At 50.5% G+C, this 14,703-nt stretch overlaps 1 protein-coding gene across 1 annotated transcript; it reads right to left on the bottom strand.

Annotated features, from left to right (window-relative positions):
* Positions 1-2,375: 2,375 nt before the first annotated feature.
* On the bottom strand, positions 2,376-14,419 carry MKS1 (Meckel syndrome, type 1). Its single transcript, XM_017839147.1, has 17 exons — positions 14,316-14,419; positions 14,021-14,237; positions 13,073-13,228; positions 12,560-12,657; positions 12,235-12,363; positions 11,812-11,916; positions 10,951-11,059; positions 10,025-10,081; positions 9,325-9,367; positions 8,772-8,834; positions 7,526-7,596; positions 6,618-6,681; positions 5,029-5,136; positions 4,341-4,474; positions 3,581-3,663; positions 3,399-3,496; positions 2,376-2,948 (listed from the first exon to the last, which is right to left on the bottom strand). The coding sequence occupies exons 1-17, from the start codon at positions 14,417-14,419 to the stop codon at positions 2,842-2,844; spliced, it is 1,746 nt and encodes a 581-aa protein (XP_017694636.1). The 3' UTR covers positions 2,376-2,841.
* Between the last annotated feature and the right edge of the window lie 284 nt (positions 14,420-14,703).

Raw genomic sequence — 14,703 nt, 5'->3', positions numbered from 1 at the left:
TATTCCATCTCCTGTTCCAGCTGTGCCCACCTGGTGGATGCATGACCCCACTCCAGCCACAGAATCGTAGAATCACGGAATGGTTTGGGTTAGAAGGGACCTTAAAGACCATCTAATTCCAATCCTCCTGCCATGGCCAGGGACACCTTCCACTAGCCCAGGTTGCTCCAAGCCCCGTCCAACCTGGCCTTGAACACTTCCAGGGATGGGACATCCACAGTTTCTCTGGGCAACCTGTGCCAGGGCCTCACCACCCTCCCAGGGAACAATTTCTTCCTAATATCCAACCTAAACCTACTCTCTGTCAGTGTGAAGCCATTCCCTCTCGTCCTGTCATTCCAGGCCCTTGTAAATAGTCTCTCTCCATTTTTCTTGTCGTCTCCCTTCAGGTACTGGAAGGCCACAACTGGGTCACTCCAAAGCCTTCCCTTCTCCAGGCTGAACAATCCCAATTCTCTCAGCCTCTCCTCGTGCCAGAGGTGCCCCATCCCTCTGACCATCTCCTGTTTCAGCTGTGCACACCTGGTGGATGCACGGCCTCCCCTCCAGCCTGGCTCCCTTGGCGGGCTCAGAGCACAAATGCCAGTTGTGATTAAAAGATCAGTGACATTTCCATACATGTACATGTATATGGAAATTTGCTAGCTTAATTTATAAAAGGGCAAATTCAAAGAACATTTGCTGAAGGCTCTCTCCAAACCAGCTTTTACCAGCACCACTTTATTCTGTCAAGCCAAGGAGGCTGCAAGCACAAAGGTGAAGAACTGCAAACAATCTCTTACTTTGGAAGGATTGCTTGCTTGGTTCTAATAATTTTTAATTTCTAAATTTTCCTCTCTCCAGTTTCTACAAGATTTTACACTATTCAGAGTTTTAAGTAGCAAAATAATATCATTATGTAAATCTTACTGCATCTCTGTGTAACCCTAACACTCAATACACCAAATCCTGCCATATAACTGTGCTGGGCAATGAGTCAAGAACCTGATCTCACCAAAAAATTCCACCTAACAGGATCTGCCATTGGCATCATCTCAATCAGAAAGGTGGTTTTTTTGCTTTATTGATAAAAATAAAGTTTCTCTTAACCTTGTAACTGCACCCTGAGAAGGGTCTCAGAGAGATGAAGTTCAGCTATTGGTGATAAGCACCAGAAAAACACCCAGAAGGAAATTAAGCTTTGCATGTGATAAACACACTAGGCCACGACATGAATGATGATTAAAATAGATAAGGAGTGTTACATACTCACTGAATGCTTTTCATCCTGGGTCAGTCGTTACAGGCCATGACAGCACACACAGAGCTCAGTTCTGCTGCTCCAGCTCCAGGCAATGCCTCCACAGCCACCAGGCACATCCCCCAGCTCCAGGCTGAGGACACTGCTCTGCCACAAAGGCCACGCTTCCAAAATATCCCGGCAGCTTCTCCATCAAAAGGAGGCGCAGAAGGCAAGGAAAGTGAGCAAAAATCCCCTTATAATTGAAATTGCCAGGTTCAAGCTGCCAGATAGATCGAGGAATTATGACGAAGGTCAAGTAGAAACAAATTCTGACTCCTTTTTGGAGTTTGTTTTCCCAGTGAAGGCTGGGGCAAGCTCAAAATGGCAGGAAGGGAGTGAGGAAGACAACAGAGCACTGGGGAGGAGGGGGATGTTCTAACAACACCACACATGGCTGCAACCACAAGTCTCATGTTCCCTGTGAAGGAGGAATGAGCAGAGCAAGAGGAGGATGGTCAGTTCTTATTTCATATCATGTCTGTGAATTCGAAATTCACAGACACATTCGGACCTGCACAGTCTCAGCCTGAGATTTTTCTTCCCATCCTTTATGTTTGGAACAGATGAGAACACATGGAAACGTGACTGGTGCACAAACCAGCACAGCACTGTCAGTCTGAAGGGAGCCTCACTCCTCTGAACTCGAGAGAGGAATAATAACAGGGGGGAAAAAATGAGAAAAGAACAGAAGAAAGTGGGTACACACACAAGCTTCCCCAGGAAGCACCACAGTGCTCTGCAATCAGAGAAGGAACAACGAAGCAGAGCTCAAATGAACAGCTCGAGCAGTTCAAAGTTCAGCTGCTGTGCAAATGTTATCACCTGCTCTCGCTGCCTGCAAACCTTCCAGCCCCAGCCAATGCCCTGTGATGAGCTAAGGGGAACGTGTGTGCTTTCTGTTGTATTCCTGAACAAAGAATCCTCCTGCTCAACACTGCAGAGCCAGAACTTATGGGCACACGCAAGGAAATGCAGAATGTAATCCTTTTGCCCAGTTCCCCATCCATCAAATGTCCTTCCTTTGCTTTCATTTCACATATTCCATGTGGAATAGAGCTCTCTCTCTAGGAATGAATCAGTCTTAAGGCAGAGGTGGATGAATTCATTTTACTATTGATTGCCCTATACACAATAGCTAACAATTATCAGCACTTCTCAAGAAGTTATCTACTCATTTCATTAGTATCAAACAGCATCCCTTAACACCACCCTCTTCTTTAAGAAGAAAACTAAATTTACCAAGTCATGTCAATTTTTCTCATTATTCACTACTCAATCCCTGAAAAAGGTGTTACAGGGTTCACAGGTCCCACGTCAGTATTTCACTCTGCTCAGCAGAAATGTGAACAATTGGCTGTATTGTTACAGCCTGGTAACAAAGGGCCTTGAAAGAAATGTGCTCCTTCCACAGGTACCTGAGGAAATGCAAAGATTCTTGGTCTGGAGGTGCTACAGACTCCTTCCCCCATCCAGGGAAAACAACAAAGGAAGGGCTTCTGAAGCTTCCAGGCACTGTGACTGCTGCTGAGGGATGGGAGCTTGTGTCGGAGGGAGGATGCTCACAGGTCCTGTGTCTGGGGCATGGAGGAGGCAGAAGGGCTGATGAGATCCTGAGGAAGGCTCTCCCGTGCTTCCTGCATCCGGCGCCGTGCCCGCTGGAAGGCCTCTGCAACACAGAGGTGACAGCAGGACAGAATGCATCAGACAGCCTCAGGGACAGGCAGGGATGTGTCAGCTCTCCTGGTGCAGGAGTCCCACTTCCTACGACTGAGTAAAAGCACCTGGCCCGTGCTGCTCCCTGTTCTCCAGCACTGTCTTTGCTCTGTGCACAATGGAATTAGGGACAGGGCCAGTGCCTCAGTGCAACCAGCTGTGCTCAGTGCCAGGCAAGACTGGGCAGCCCAGTCTGTGCCCTCACACAGTGGTTATCCCTCCTGCCTGCTCAGAGCTGATGCCTCCTGAAGTTTCCACCTTAGAGCAGAATATTAAACTTCTGCCATGCACTCACAGGGAGGGGAATTACCCCCACAGTAATGGATTCTCCTGAAATATCCTGCCCACTCTGTAAAAAGGGAGCACAAGTGAGCCAAAGTGAGAACAACACTGAAGGCCCTACCCAGAACGTTGTAGACAGAGCTCTGCTGGCTGAAGCCTCCCAGCCGGTCCAGTACGCTCTGCATGCGCTGCCTCAGGGCACTGCTCTCCAGAAAGGCTCTGCACAGAAGCACAGCAGGATGAGGTCAGGGCTGCCAGCACCAGCACGATAGAGCTCCTTGGAGCTCCCTTTGCTGCACTTACTTGGACTGCTGCAGGCAGTACAGCCGGAACGTGACGCTCCCCGTGGTCTCTGTCCGGAAACCAAAGCGGCTCAGGCGCTTTCCCTGCAGGGATGGCACAGGTTAGAGCAACCCCACCATGAAAACAGGAGCACAAACTCCTGTGTGCAGTCTCTCCCTTCCCTGTGAGGTCAGAAAGAAGGGCAGATAGTTCCAGGCTGTGCTGAGGGCAGGACCACTTGCAAGCCAACAGTGCAGTGCTGGGGAAAGTTTTCAAGAACTGCATCAGGGCTTGTTCTCACACACAGCTGGCACTAAACATCACCTTTGCTCATTACAGCACCAAGCACCTCTGCAGTTTTCTTAAGATCATGAAGTTTCTGCCTGCCTCACACCCATTGGTTTCTCACTTGGGGAAGCCGTTCCAGGCACAGTACAGCCCAGATTCCTCACAGAAACCCAGGAGGAGTCTGTAGCTGGTACTAAATGTTGATCTGACACTTTGCAGACAGGGGTAAGTCAAAGCTTTGGCCCATGCTCCCCCACTTCTCTAAGCTGCTCACCCCTCAGAAGGCACAGCTCTGCCTCAGCATTTGCCCATTCCTCTGTTCAGAACCACAAGTCTCACAGAGGAGACATTTCTTTAGTGAGAGGGACAGGACCACCAGCTCATCTTTGTTCAAATCTGGTCCAGGCTGTCTACAGACCCTGAACCTGAGACCATAATGTACCGTTTCCCAGCAAGAGAGCACCTTGGAAGTGCTCCCTGCAGCTGAGCCCACCTTGAAGGTCGATGGTACCCGGACGTAGGTTAAGTCCTCCAGCTCAGGAGATCCCCCAATGAAAAACCTCCTCATCTCAGCCACTGTCCCCAGCTCCACGGGGCGCCAGGTAGGGATGGTGAGCTCGTGGACACCTGGGCCAGGACAAGAGGACAGCTTAGCTGCTGTGACCAGTGATCTGTTCAGAGTCACAGAGGGCAGCATGCTGACCCAAACCACAGCTGGCTGGAAATGGAAACACTGCACAGTATCAAAAATGTTCTACAAACATATTCCACCATGAGTCAGCCCCTTCCAATCACACAGCCAGCTTTGAAAGTATGCCCTGTCCACCAGGAATGTCTCCTCACAACACCCAGGTCACCCCCAGATCCCATGTGGGACACAGAGTGATGTGCAGAATCACCCCAAGCTTCATCACATCACATTTTGTGATGGAACCACCAAAGGAGCAAGGACAGCAACACATGATGTGCCTCAAAACAAAGGCAGAATGGTGCAGGACTGTGATGGTTTCAGTCTAGGCCTTCCTGGAAACCAGCATCACATCCTTCTTTGCTGCCCCTCAGACACCTAATTACCCCCTCCAGTGCACTGAATCCCTGGGATCAGCTGAATTCATTCCCAAAAGAACCACTCAACTCCTTCTCCCAGACAATTAAAACAATGCCCCAAGGATGTTTTTTACCTGGAGATGCTGGCAGCACCAAGGACCCATATCCTTCCACACGATACCTCTGCCAGAAATCCAGGGATAGGACCTCGAAGTAGAGAACAGGCCACTGAGGGAGACTGTCTGCAAGGAGGGGAGCAGGTCACAGCTTTGTGAAGGAGATTATCACTGAGATAAAAAATGCTAAATGTCCAACACCACTAGTAGGAAGTCAAAGAATCAGAGAATCATTTAGGTTGGAAAAGACCTCCCAGGTCATCAAGTCCAACCTGTGACCCATCACCACCCTGTCACCCAGCCCAGAGCACTGAGTGCCATATCCAGTCATTCCTTGGGCACCTCCAGGGAAGGGGACTCCACCACCTCCCTGGGCAGCCCCTTCCAAGCTTCCTTGTCAAGCTGTCAAGCCCTTTCCTCAAAGAAATTCTTCCTAATATCCAGCCTTAACCTCCCCTGGCACAGCTTGATGCTGTTCCCTCTAGTCCTGTCCCTTGTTCCCTGGGAGCAGAGCCCAACCCCCCCCGGCTTCCCCCTCCTGTCAGGGAGTTGCAGAGAGTGAAAAGGTCCCCCCTGAGCCTCCTTTTCTCCAGGCTGAGCCCCCCCAGCTCCCTCAGCTGCTCCTCACATGACTTATGCTCCAGACCCTTCACCAGACCTGTTCCCTTCTCTGGACACAATCCAGCACCCTTCTACCACAGTCACTTTTGTATTTCTTCTACAAGGATTTACGGTTATTTTTCCCTGTAAAAGCTGAACCCTCAGATTTGAGGATGAGAACAGAATTATTGATGTTAAAAATTAGGGAGAATCTTTAACAGCAAGTCCAAACTGGGTTCTCAATAATTTGAGCAGACAAGACAATCCTTTCATGAATGATCTGATGCCAACCAGGGGAACCTGTTTATCTCTGACCTTTCCCAACATTACTGGGGGATTATTAACCTGGATTCTCCTACATCTCTCCAAGCATTTCTTTTTTTTCCACAAAGAAACAAACTCATAGTGTTTCTTCTAGGTTGAAAATTCTTCAGTGCTGGTTGAATACCCAAATCCAAACTGTACATTGGATTCAAGTGGCAAGGCATGCCACAGAGCTGTCCCTAGCAATTGCATCCACAGAGCAGTGGGATGGGTGAGGGAGCAGCAGGAACAGGCAGCAGAGAAGCCCAGCTTAAAACAGAGCTGAAGTTTCAAAGTGACATGAACTATACAAGGATTACACAGGTCACTGAGCTTGTCTACAAACATAAGACTCAGCACAGGGTTTAAGTTGTGTACAAAAAAGCTGCCTGGTTCTCCTGCTGCAGCATCCCAGGAACAGCAACACAGCCCAGCACGCCAGGTTTTGGGACAGATAAACCAAGATCCCAGTGGTTTTGCAACTGGAGAAAGCTGCCTGCAGCAGGACAACATCAATGGATCCATACAAATGCTAATGGATTCCTGGGCAGGGCAAACACAGGATGTGTCTAGGGGCTGTGTGGTGACAGGGTGAACCTTTGCTGAACCAGAAACATCTCCCTCTGTTCCTTCATCCCCAACAGGCCAGACAGCAGGATGGGTGCACTGGAGTCAAAGGATTTCAGAGTAACAGGGAAACACACCTTCATCTTCTAGGGTGTAAAACATCTCCACAGTGAAGGGGTAGCAAAAGTATGCCACCTTATCCTGGAAAAGGAACAGGACAGAGATCAGATTCCTGGACAAGAGAATTCATCACAGCATTGCAGGGGGCAGAGAAAGCAGGGAGAAAGGAACCAATGGTGGAAAGCAGGTAATGATGCCCAAACATGATCAATCACATCCCACTAACAGACACCTGGCTGCAGGATGGACCTGGATACACTCCCTAGTGCCATGTGGATGGAACAGACTGTTAAAAATAATGGAAAAGGGGAATGAGTAACACACCTCAAATGACAGCTCAGTCACTTGCATAACTACTGAACTGCCACAACCTCTACAGGAGCCAAGCAGACTACCTCAAACAATGGTATTATTGAAATGTTGTATGATAATTGTTTTTGTAATATGCAAACTAGATCACATAAAAGACATCAAAAAGCTGATAAAATTCAAATTTTCTAGGAGAGGAGCTGGAGACAGAACAGAACCAACTTCCCAGATAAGAAGAATTCATTTTGGGAAATCAGTGTAGAGACTGTGTGCATTCCTGCCCCAGGCAAGCCAGAACAATGATTTGTTAACTCAGAGCATTGGAGAACACAAAAATCAAAGCTCCAAAGGAAACCAGTCATCCAGAAGGAAGAAAAAAGTGACGGTTTCAGGAACTTCTTTGGAGTAGCTTTACTTGATTTAGTTTTACTCGGACAGTAGCCCCCTGGAAAAATGGCAAGTGTAATTAGAATGAGGAGAATCCCAAACATGCTCTGCTCTTGAAAGGAGCTATCAAGTCAGGACCTTTGCTGGTCCTTTGCTGTAGTTTGTTACACATGTTCCACTCCAGAGGCTGCCTGTTCCAACTGCTCTGCAGATCTGAAAGTGTCCTTACCCAGCCCACTTTCTTGGTGGTGCAGGTCTGTGTCACTCCTGAGAGCTGCTGGAACGGGGGGCTTGACCACTCTGGGGGGAGAGGAGAAGGTGAACACAGTGGTGAAGGCTTGGGGTGAGACCAAACTCACAAACCAGAGCAGCTCAAAGGACAATGTCAGTCTCCAGTGACTGGGGAAACAAGTAACATCACCCACACGGAATTTCACAGAATTCCAGAATCACTGAGGTTGGAAAAGACCTCCCAGGTCATCAAGTCCAACCTGTGCCGATCCCCACCTTGTCCCCCAGCCCAGAGTAGAGTGCCACATCCAGTCATTCCTTGGACACCTCCAGGGATGGGGACTCCACCACCTCCCTGGGCAGCCCCTTCCAGTGCCTGACCACCCTTTCCAGGAAGAAATTCTTCCTAATATCCAACCTCAACCTCCCCTGGCACAACGTAAGGCCGTTTCCTCTTGTCCTGTCCCTTGTTCCCCAGGAGCAGAGCCTGACCCCCCCTGGCTCCCCCCTCCTGTCAGGGAGTTGGAGAGAGTGAAAAGGTCCCCCCTGAGCCTCCTTTTCTCCAGGCTGAGTCCCCCCAGCTCCCTCAGCCGCTCCTCATACGACTTTTCCCTTGGCATGTCCCACCCTAACCCTGTCCTGTTCCAGCCACTGGCTGCTCCTCAGAACACCCTGAACTCTCCATGAAAAGCACCAACTCACCTCAAGAGCAAAGCAGAACCTCATCTAAATGTACTGAGTAGCAGCAGTAGTCTCTTTGGATAAACATCCAGGTATAATCAGAGAGGGGAGCCAGAGCCATAGCTCCAGGGGAACTAAACATGCAGCAGGACATGCATGTCAGTGCTGGGAGCCTTGTTTATCCATCAAAATGTAATTGTCAGAGTCAGCACAAAACAGGATGGTGAGCAGTGAAATCAGACAAGGTCAGTGCTGTGATGGAGAGGACAGGAAGGCTGTTCTCTGCAGGACAAGGAATGAACTTTGGACAGACTGCTGACCACCACCACCTCTGTGTCCCAGCCTGAGCTGGAAGTGATGAGAAGGGAAGATGCCACTTTCTCCCAGGCCTGAGTTTAGTTCAAACAGTTGAGTTCTGCCAATTTAGCTCTGAAGACTTCTGACTAGATCCCAACCCCAGCATCAGCTTTTGCTGACTCCCAGCAGATATGGTCTGATGGAGGAGCCAAAGCCTGTTTTATTCCTCAGACTGTTGTGATGTGGCTGGAAATGGGAATACTTACGGTTAGGAAGCTCCAGGAAGAAATGCACATAAAGGTTGTCATACTCATAGCCTTGAGCTGAAACTGAGAAGAAGAGAGAATGAACTTCAGCTGTTTGCTTCAACACAAACTCCCTCACCACTCGCTGCAGACTTTTGGGAGAGCCAGCACCAATAACCTGTTACTGCTGGAAGCTGGGAAAAGCCAGGAGATGATCCTCAGAGAAGATTCCCCCTCCAGACTAGCCCTGTCTCCATATCACTAACCATATGAGGGAGGTCACATGTTTAATTGGTTTCTTTGGGAAGTTAATAGAGATTATAGCAATCTGCTCTCCTCTTCTTGAGATCTAGGTCTTCCTAGAACAGCTGCAGCATTTGTAACCTGCATCCTGTAAATGCCTCTCAAGGGCTTAGTCTGCAGAAATAGGGAGAAGAAGGAAGTAAAGGATTCTAGGGAGAGAATCACCTATTCTGGACCAGCCTATGATCTAAGAATCCTTGGACCCTTCACAGTCTCAGCCATCCCAGCATACCCATATTTGCCCCTATTACTGCTTAGAATAAGGACTCACCTATTTCTCCATTCACAAAAAGTCTCAGAGTACCAGGAAGAGGCTGAAAAAACAAGCAGATAAACAAGATAAAAGAGCTTAGTGACCATTGGTGGAACCTCAACAATCCCTTCCCAACAGCCTCTCACACCGGTATTTCATGGATATCCAGACATGAATGATGGCCAGGGAGTGAACAGTCCCTCTGGAGAAAGGCTCTAAAGACATCAAATCCCCCAAATCCCAGACTGCAGGAGTTCACTATTACATAAATAAGTTTCTTACAGACTTCAAGATGGATATAACATGTAGTGAAAAGTCACTTGCAGAAATCATAGTCCTGTTTTTCCTGTCATGTTTCTGCACTTACCCAGGGTGGGGGAGCAGGGGGAAGCACAGGATGAGCTGGGACACTTTATCAAAGTCCTGGAAAGGTCAACTTTCACACTTTGGCAAACCAAATTTGAACAAAAAAAAGATTGCAGTTTGGGTAATTCAGTGGGAAGGGAAACTATGAATGAGTCTGGGGGTGAAAGGGGCTGTTAACTTGCATAAAGTGGCACATAAAAGTTTTTGACACTTGAGAAGTTAATAGCAATCACTGCCCCAGAATGAAACAGTCTCTGGAGACTGTGGTGCAAGTGGCAGCCACGTGAGTCAGGTCACCAGTCCCCAGAGGCAGCAGAGGCTCCAGTCCCTGCCAGCAGCCCCTGGAACTCACCATTTCAAACTCTGAGCCCACGAGCCCATTGAGGTAATCCCTGTGCCGACCATAGAGCTGGAAACACACACAACAACAACAACAAAAAAGTGGGTTTGGATTATACTGATTGTTACTTAGCACAAAAATGGTAGTGGGTATCATTTAAACTCAACTTAAATTGCTGCCAGGCTTAGCACACGTGGAGTTTAATTGTTACAGCACATAAAGAGAATGTAAGGATCCAATAGAACAAGGATGCATAACTGCTAACCCTGCACAGAACTTCAGCTTCAGAAAAGATCTTCTCAAAGGCCAATTTTAAGGGATAAGAAGCTCTGAAGAATTAGATCTTAAATGGCATTTTAAAAACACAGGTACAAACTATTCCAATGAAGTCAACAGAAAGAGATCAGCATAGGGAAATCACAGTTTCCTTGGTGAGCACAAAAATAATAAGGTGATGTACAAATGAAGAACTAAAATATTAAGTACTTTCATAAACTGTCACAGGCAAATAGGCAACTCAGAAATGATATCCCAATATCCTGGGACATTATGGGTAACAAGAAATCAGTCAATAAATATACAGGCAGCAAGAGAAAGATCAAGGGAAGAGTCTGCCCATTGCTCAAAATGGAAAGAAAAACACTGGCAGGTGACATCAGGAAGGCACAATTCTGGGTGTTTTCTTGCATCAGTTCTCACTCCATAGATCACTGCAGGCAGGGCCAGGACAACTACAGACAAGGTGTCCATAAGGAGTAAGGTATGAAGCAGTCAGGGAGTATTTGTCAGAGTTCTAAAATTCCTGGGCATGATGAGGCTCCCTGCCAGTGACATTTGTCACCTCAGGTGTGCACAGCACTAGCAGTTACATCTGCAGCAGGGTCTGGGCTGCCCCTGTCACTCAGAACCAGTGAACACGCTCAGTGGCTGGTCCTTACGTCTCTGAACATGCGCTGCTCACGCTCCTCCTCCTCTGGCTGCACCCGGGCAGAGGCATTCTCGACGGTGTATTCCCACACCTCTCGCTTCTCTCCATCCAGCTCGATCCTGCAGCACCCCAAAACACATGGGAAAAACTCCTCCATTATGCAGGGAATAGGCACAGGCATCGACAGGGCTCTCCTGACCCAGCAGTGTCCCCTGACCCAGGAGTGTCCTCTCCACCAGGCCTCTGCAGTGAGACAAAGGCACTCACAGCCCTCTCCTCGCTCCCAAGGGCACTCACAGCCCTTTCCTTCCTCCCAGGTGCCTGCCAGCATCATTCCCTCAAAAAGGGAGACTCATTTGTGTCTGGCATATGCATAACACAGTTTTACAAGGGGATGTAGCGATAGGACAAGGGGGAACAGCTTCACACTGACTGAGGGTAAGGGTTAGATATTGGAAGAAATTGTTCCCTGTGAGGGTGGTGAGGCCCTGGCACAGGTTGCCCAGAGAAGCTGTGGCTGTCCCATCCCTGGAAGCATCCAAAGCCAGGTTTGGAACAGCCTGGTCTAGTGGAAGGCATCCCTGCCCATGGCAGGGGGTGGATGGGATCTTTAAGATCCCTTCCAACCCAAACCATTCCATGATTCTGTGATAACCTGCATCCCTAGGGACTGGCACCAAAGCCCCACAGTCACACATGTAGTGGCCCCAGGCACAAGGAGACAATAACCTTTTCTTAGAAATCTCTGGAATAAATATAAAAAATATCTCTCAATTTAAGTATTGATCCTGTGCTTGAAGGGTTACCAGGAAACAAACATTTCAGCCCCCAGTACCAGTCCCAGGAGAGGTCCCAGCCCTGTTCCACTCACCGGTAGGGTCCTTTTGTGCCAGTGAAATCAGGCTTCACAGTGATCACCCCATTGCCATCCACCTTGATTGTGCAAAGAACATGTTCATACTCTCTGTGACCAAGCCTAAAGGAAGAAATCAAGAAAACACAGTCTAAACAGAGAGCACAGACACTCTTGTGCCCCGGAACAGCAGAGCTGGTAAAGGTACATGGAAGTACAGAAGGGAATAAACACACACATACTTTCCTAGAAGCATTTTGGAGGGATACACTCAGCTACCTCCCAAATGAGTGAGGAAAGAGGCAGAAAGAAATTGCAGCCTGGGTTACTGAGCTCTTGGAATTTTCTCCCCTTAACTAGTGAAAGAAACAGGAGATTTGAGTAAGGAGCAAAGATGGGTTTCCTTTTGGGTAAGTTAGATCTCTTCAGGATTTTACTTACTTCCCATAAGGTCCCAAGTCCCCCATGATGTACATGGTCTGGACAGGTGTGTTAATCACATGATTGTTCTTTATAAATTCTTCCGAGGGTTCCCAGGTGATGATTTTCGACTTCAGAGAACTCGCTTCTCTGTGAACAACAGAACAGCACCAGTCACGGCTCAGCTCAGCAGCATCAATCCCCACAAGACAAGGAGTCCCACTGCTGGATTCCACGTGTCACACAGCTCAAGCCTCCCGCTCCCACAGACCAGGCTGATCCACAGCTGGGGTCCCAGCACCAGGAAACCTGCATGAGCAAGCTCCGAGCCCCAGTTTGCTCTCACACTGGCCTACGGTCCTGTCTTCTCCTCCTCACATTGGCCATCCTCTCGGCCAGATACGAGGGCACCTCATGATCAGAGTCGGTTACCTTCTGGCAGAGCTGCAAGAGAAAACAGACAGGAACTAGCTTAATTGTACTGGGACATCTTTCCCAAACACACCTCTCCTCTTGGAGAAGAGAACAGGTATGTACACGGTCACAGGCAAGCACAAATTTCTAAATGACTGTAGAATTCCTTCACTGTTCTGGTGGCAAAGTACAGCTCACTTCACCCTGTGAGCTACCTACAGAGCAGTGCTAGAAAGCTGAGTCCCTCTGAGCTGTCCCAACCATCACTCTGAAACAGGGATATCCCACTCCAAGTCTGGGGCACCAGGTGAAGCTGCTTTGCAGCAGTGCTTTCTCCTGCACTCAGGGTATCTGTCTGGCTTCTGCAGGGCCAAGAACCAACAAATGTTCCCTCTGCAGTAGGCCTGGAAGTTTTGACGGACACAGAGTAACTAGGAGCTGGTACCTCCTCTAGGTTGGTGAATCGGTCATGGTCGGTGTAGGTGAAGATGCGATAGTTCTTCCGACCTCCAGCCTTCTCCAGTTTCCGGATCTCCTCATGGTACTGCCGGTCCAGGGGAGTCTGGCAGGCTGACTCATTCAGGTACAGATCCACCTCAAACTGACAGCACCACAGGTAAAGCACAACAGCCGCCTTTCACCAGCATTGGCAGAGCCACAAACACCTTTCAGCTGCGGTTTCCAAAGCCACCAGAGAGACAAGACTCTTTGGGAATCCCATCAAATAACCCGAGCTCTGGAGCAGCTCCAACACTGCTCAGGCACGTGGCAGCCAAGAGCACCCACCAATGCCCACCTGGAAGGGCTCAGGCACAGCAGCTCACCCTGAAACAGGGGAACCCACATGGAGGTGCAGAAAGGGTGTCGGGAAATTCATCCCAGCCTGCTCAGTTCTGGGCTCCTCACTACAGGAGAGACATGGAGCTCCTGGAGGGGGTCCAGCAGAGGCTGTGAGGATGATGAGGGGACTGAGCATCTTCCTTATGAGGAAAGGCGGAGGGAGCTGGGGCTGTTCAGCCTTGAGAAGAGATGGCTGAGAGGGGACCTCATCAATGTCTATCAGTGTCTGCAAGGAGGTGTCAGAGGTTGGATCAGGCTCTGCTCGAGAATGCCCAGCAACGGGACAAGAAACAACGGGCAGAAACTGATGCCCAGGAAGTTTCACCTGAACATGAGGAAGAATTTTCCTGCGCAGTGACCGAGCACCGAACAGGCTGCCCAGGAGGGTGTGGAGTCTCCTCACTGGGGATATTCCAAAGCCGACTGCACACATTTCTGAGCACCATGCTCAGGGGACCCTGCCTGTGCAGGGGGGTCGGACTGGATGACCTCAGTGATCCCCTCCCACCTGACCCGTTCCGTGAAGCCCCTCCCGCCCCCTCCGCGCACCCACCTGGCTGAAGAGCTTCTCCTGCCACCCCACCTCGGCCTCCTCCTCCTCGGCCTCCGGGGCCCGCCGGGCGCCCGCGGCAGAGGCCCGGATCACCGCCAGCGGCACCGCTCCCTCCCCGGCGGCGCTGCCGGCCCGGCCCGGGCGCTCGGGGCCGGCGAGCGGCGGCGGCGCCTGCGGCAGGACGGGCCCGGCGGGCGCGACCCGCTGGATGCGGACCCTGCGGGGAGGGAGCGGAGCGTCAGGGCTGTGCGGGCCGCCGGGGCCGGGCCGGGGCCGGGGGCAGACGGGCGCTCACCGCAGGCGCAGGTTGCGGACGGGGTCCCGGGAGCGGTACACGGCGGGGTCCCGGGAGCGGCACACGGAACCTCCCCCGCTCGGGCCCCGCACGGCGCCCGCCATGGCCGCGCTCTGCGGAGACGGGCGGGCACGGGCGGGCAGCGCCCCCCCGCGGCCGGAGCCGCCCGCACAGCCGGGCCCGCTCCGCGTGAGGGGGATCCGCAAATCCCTCTGTGTGAGGGGGGATCCCACACATCCCTCCGTGTGAGGGGATCCCTACATCCCTCCGTGTAAGGGGATCCCACACATCCCTCTGTGTGAGGGGATCCCACACATCCCTCCGTGTAAGGGGATCCCACACATCCCTCTGTGTGAGGGGATCCCACACATCCCTCCGTGTAAGGGGA

This window comes from Lepidothrix coronata, unplaced genomic scaffold (assembly GCF_001604755.1).
Source record: "Lepidothrix coronata isolate B3197 unplaced genomic scaffold, Lepidothrix_coronata-1.0 Scaffold380, whole genome shotgun sequence".
Classification (NCBI taxonomy): domain Eukaryota; kingdom Metazoa; phylum Chordata; class Aves; order Passeriformes; family Pipridae; genus Lepidothrix; species Lepidothrix coronata.
Note: the sequence above shows the minus strand (reverse complement) of the source record. Positions and strands in the feature narration are given on the sequence as shown.

Excerpts from the sequence above, each read along its gene's own strand:
- MKS1 (XM_017839147.1), bottom strand. The coding sequence starts at position 14,419 with ATGGCGGGCGCCGTGCGGGGCCCGAGCGGGGGAGGTTCCGTGTGCCGC. Across the intron at positions 7,597-8,771 it reads CTTCCTGGAGCTTCCTAACC|AGTGGTCAAGCCCCCCGTTC; the intron begins GTAAGTATTCCC and ends CTCTCCCCCCAG. Across the intron at positions 6,682-7,525 it reads CCACCAAGAAAGTGGGCTGG|GATAAGGTGGCATACTTTTG; the intron begins GTAAGGACACTT and ends TTCCTTTTCCAG.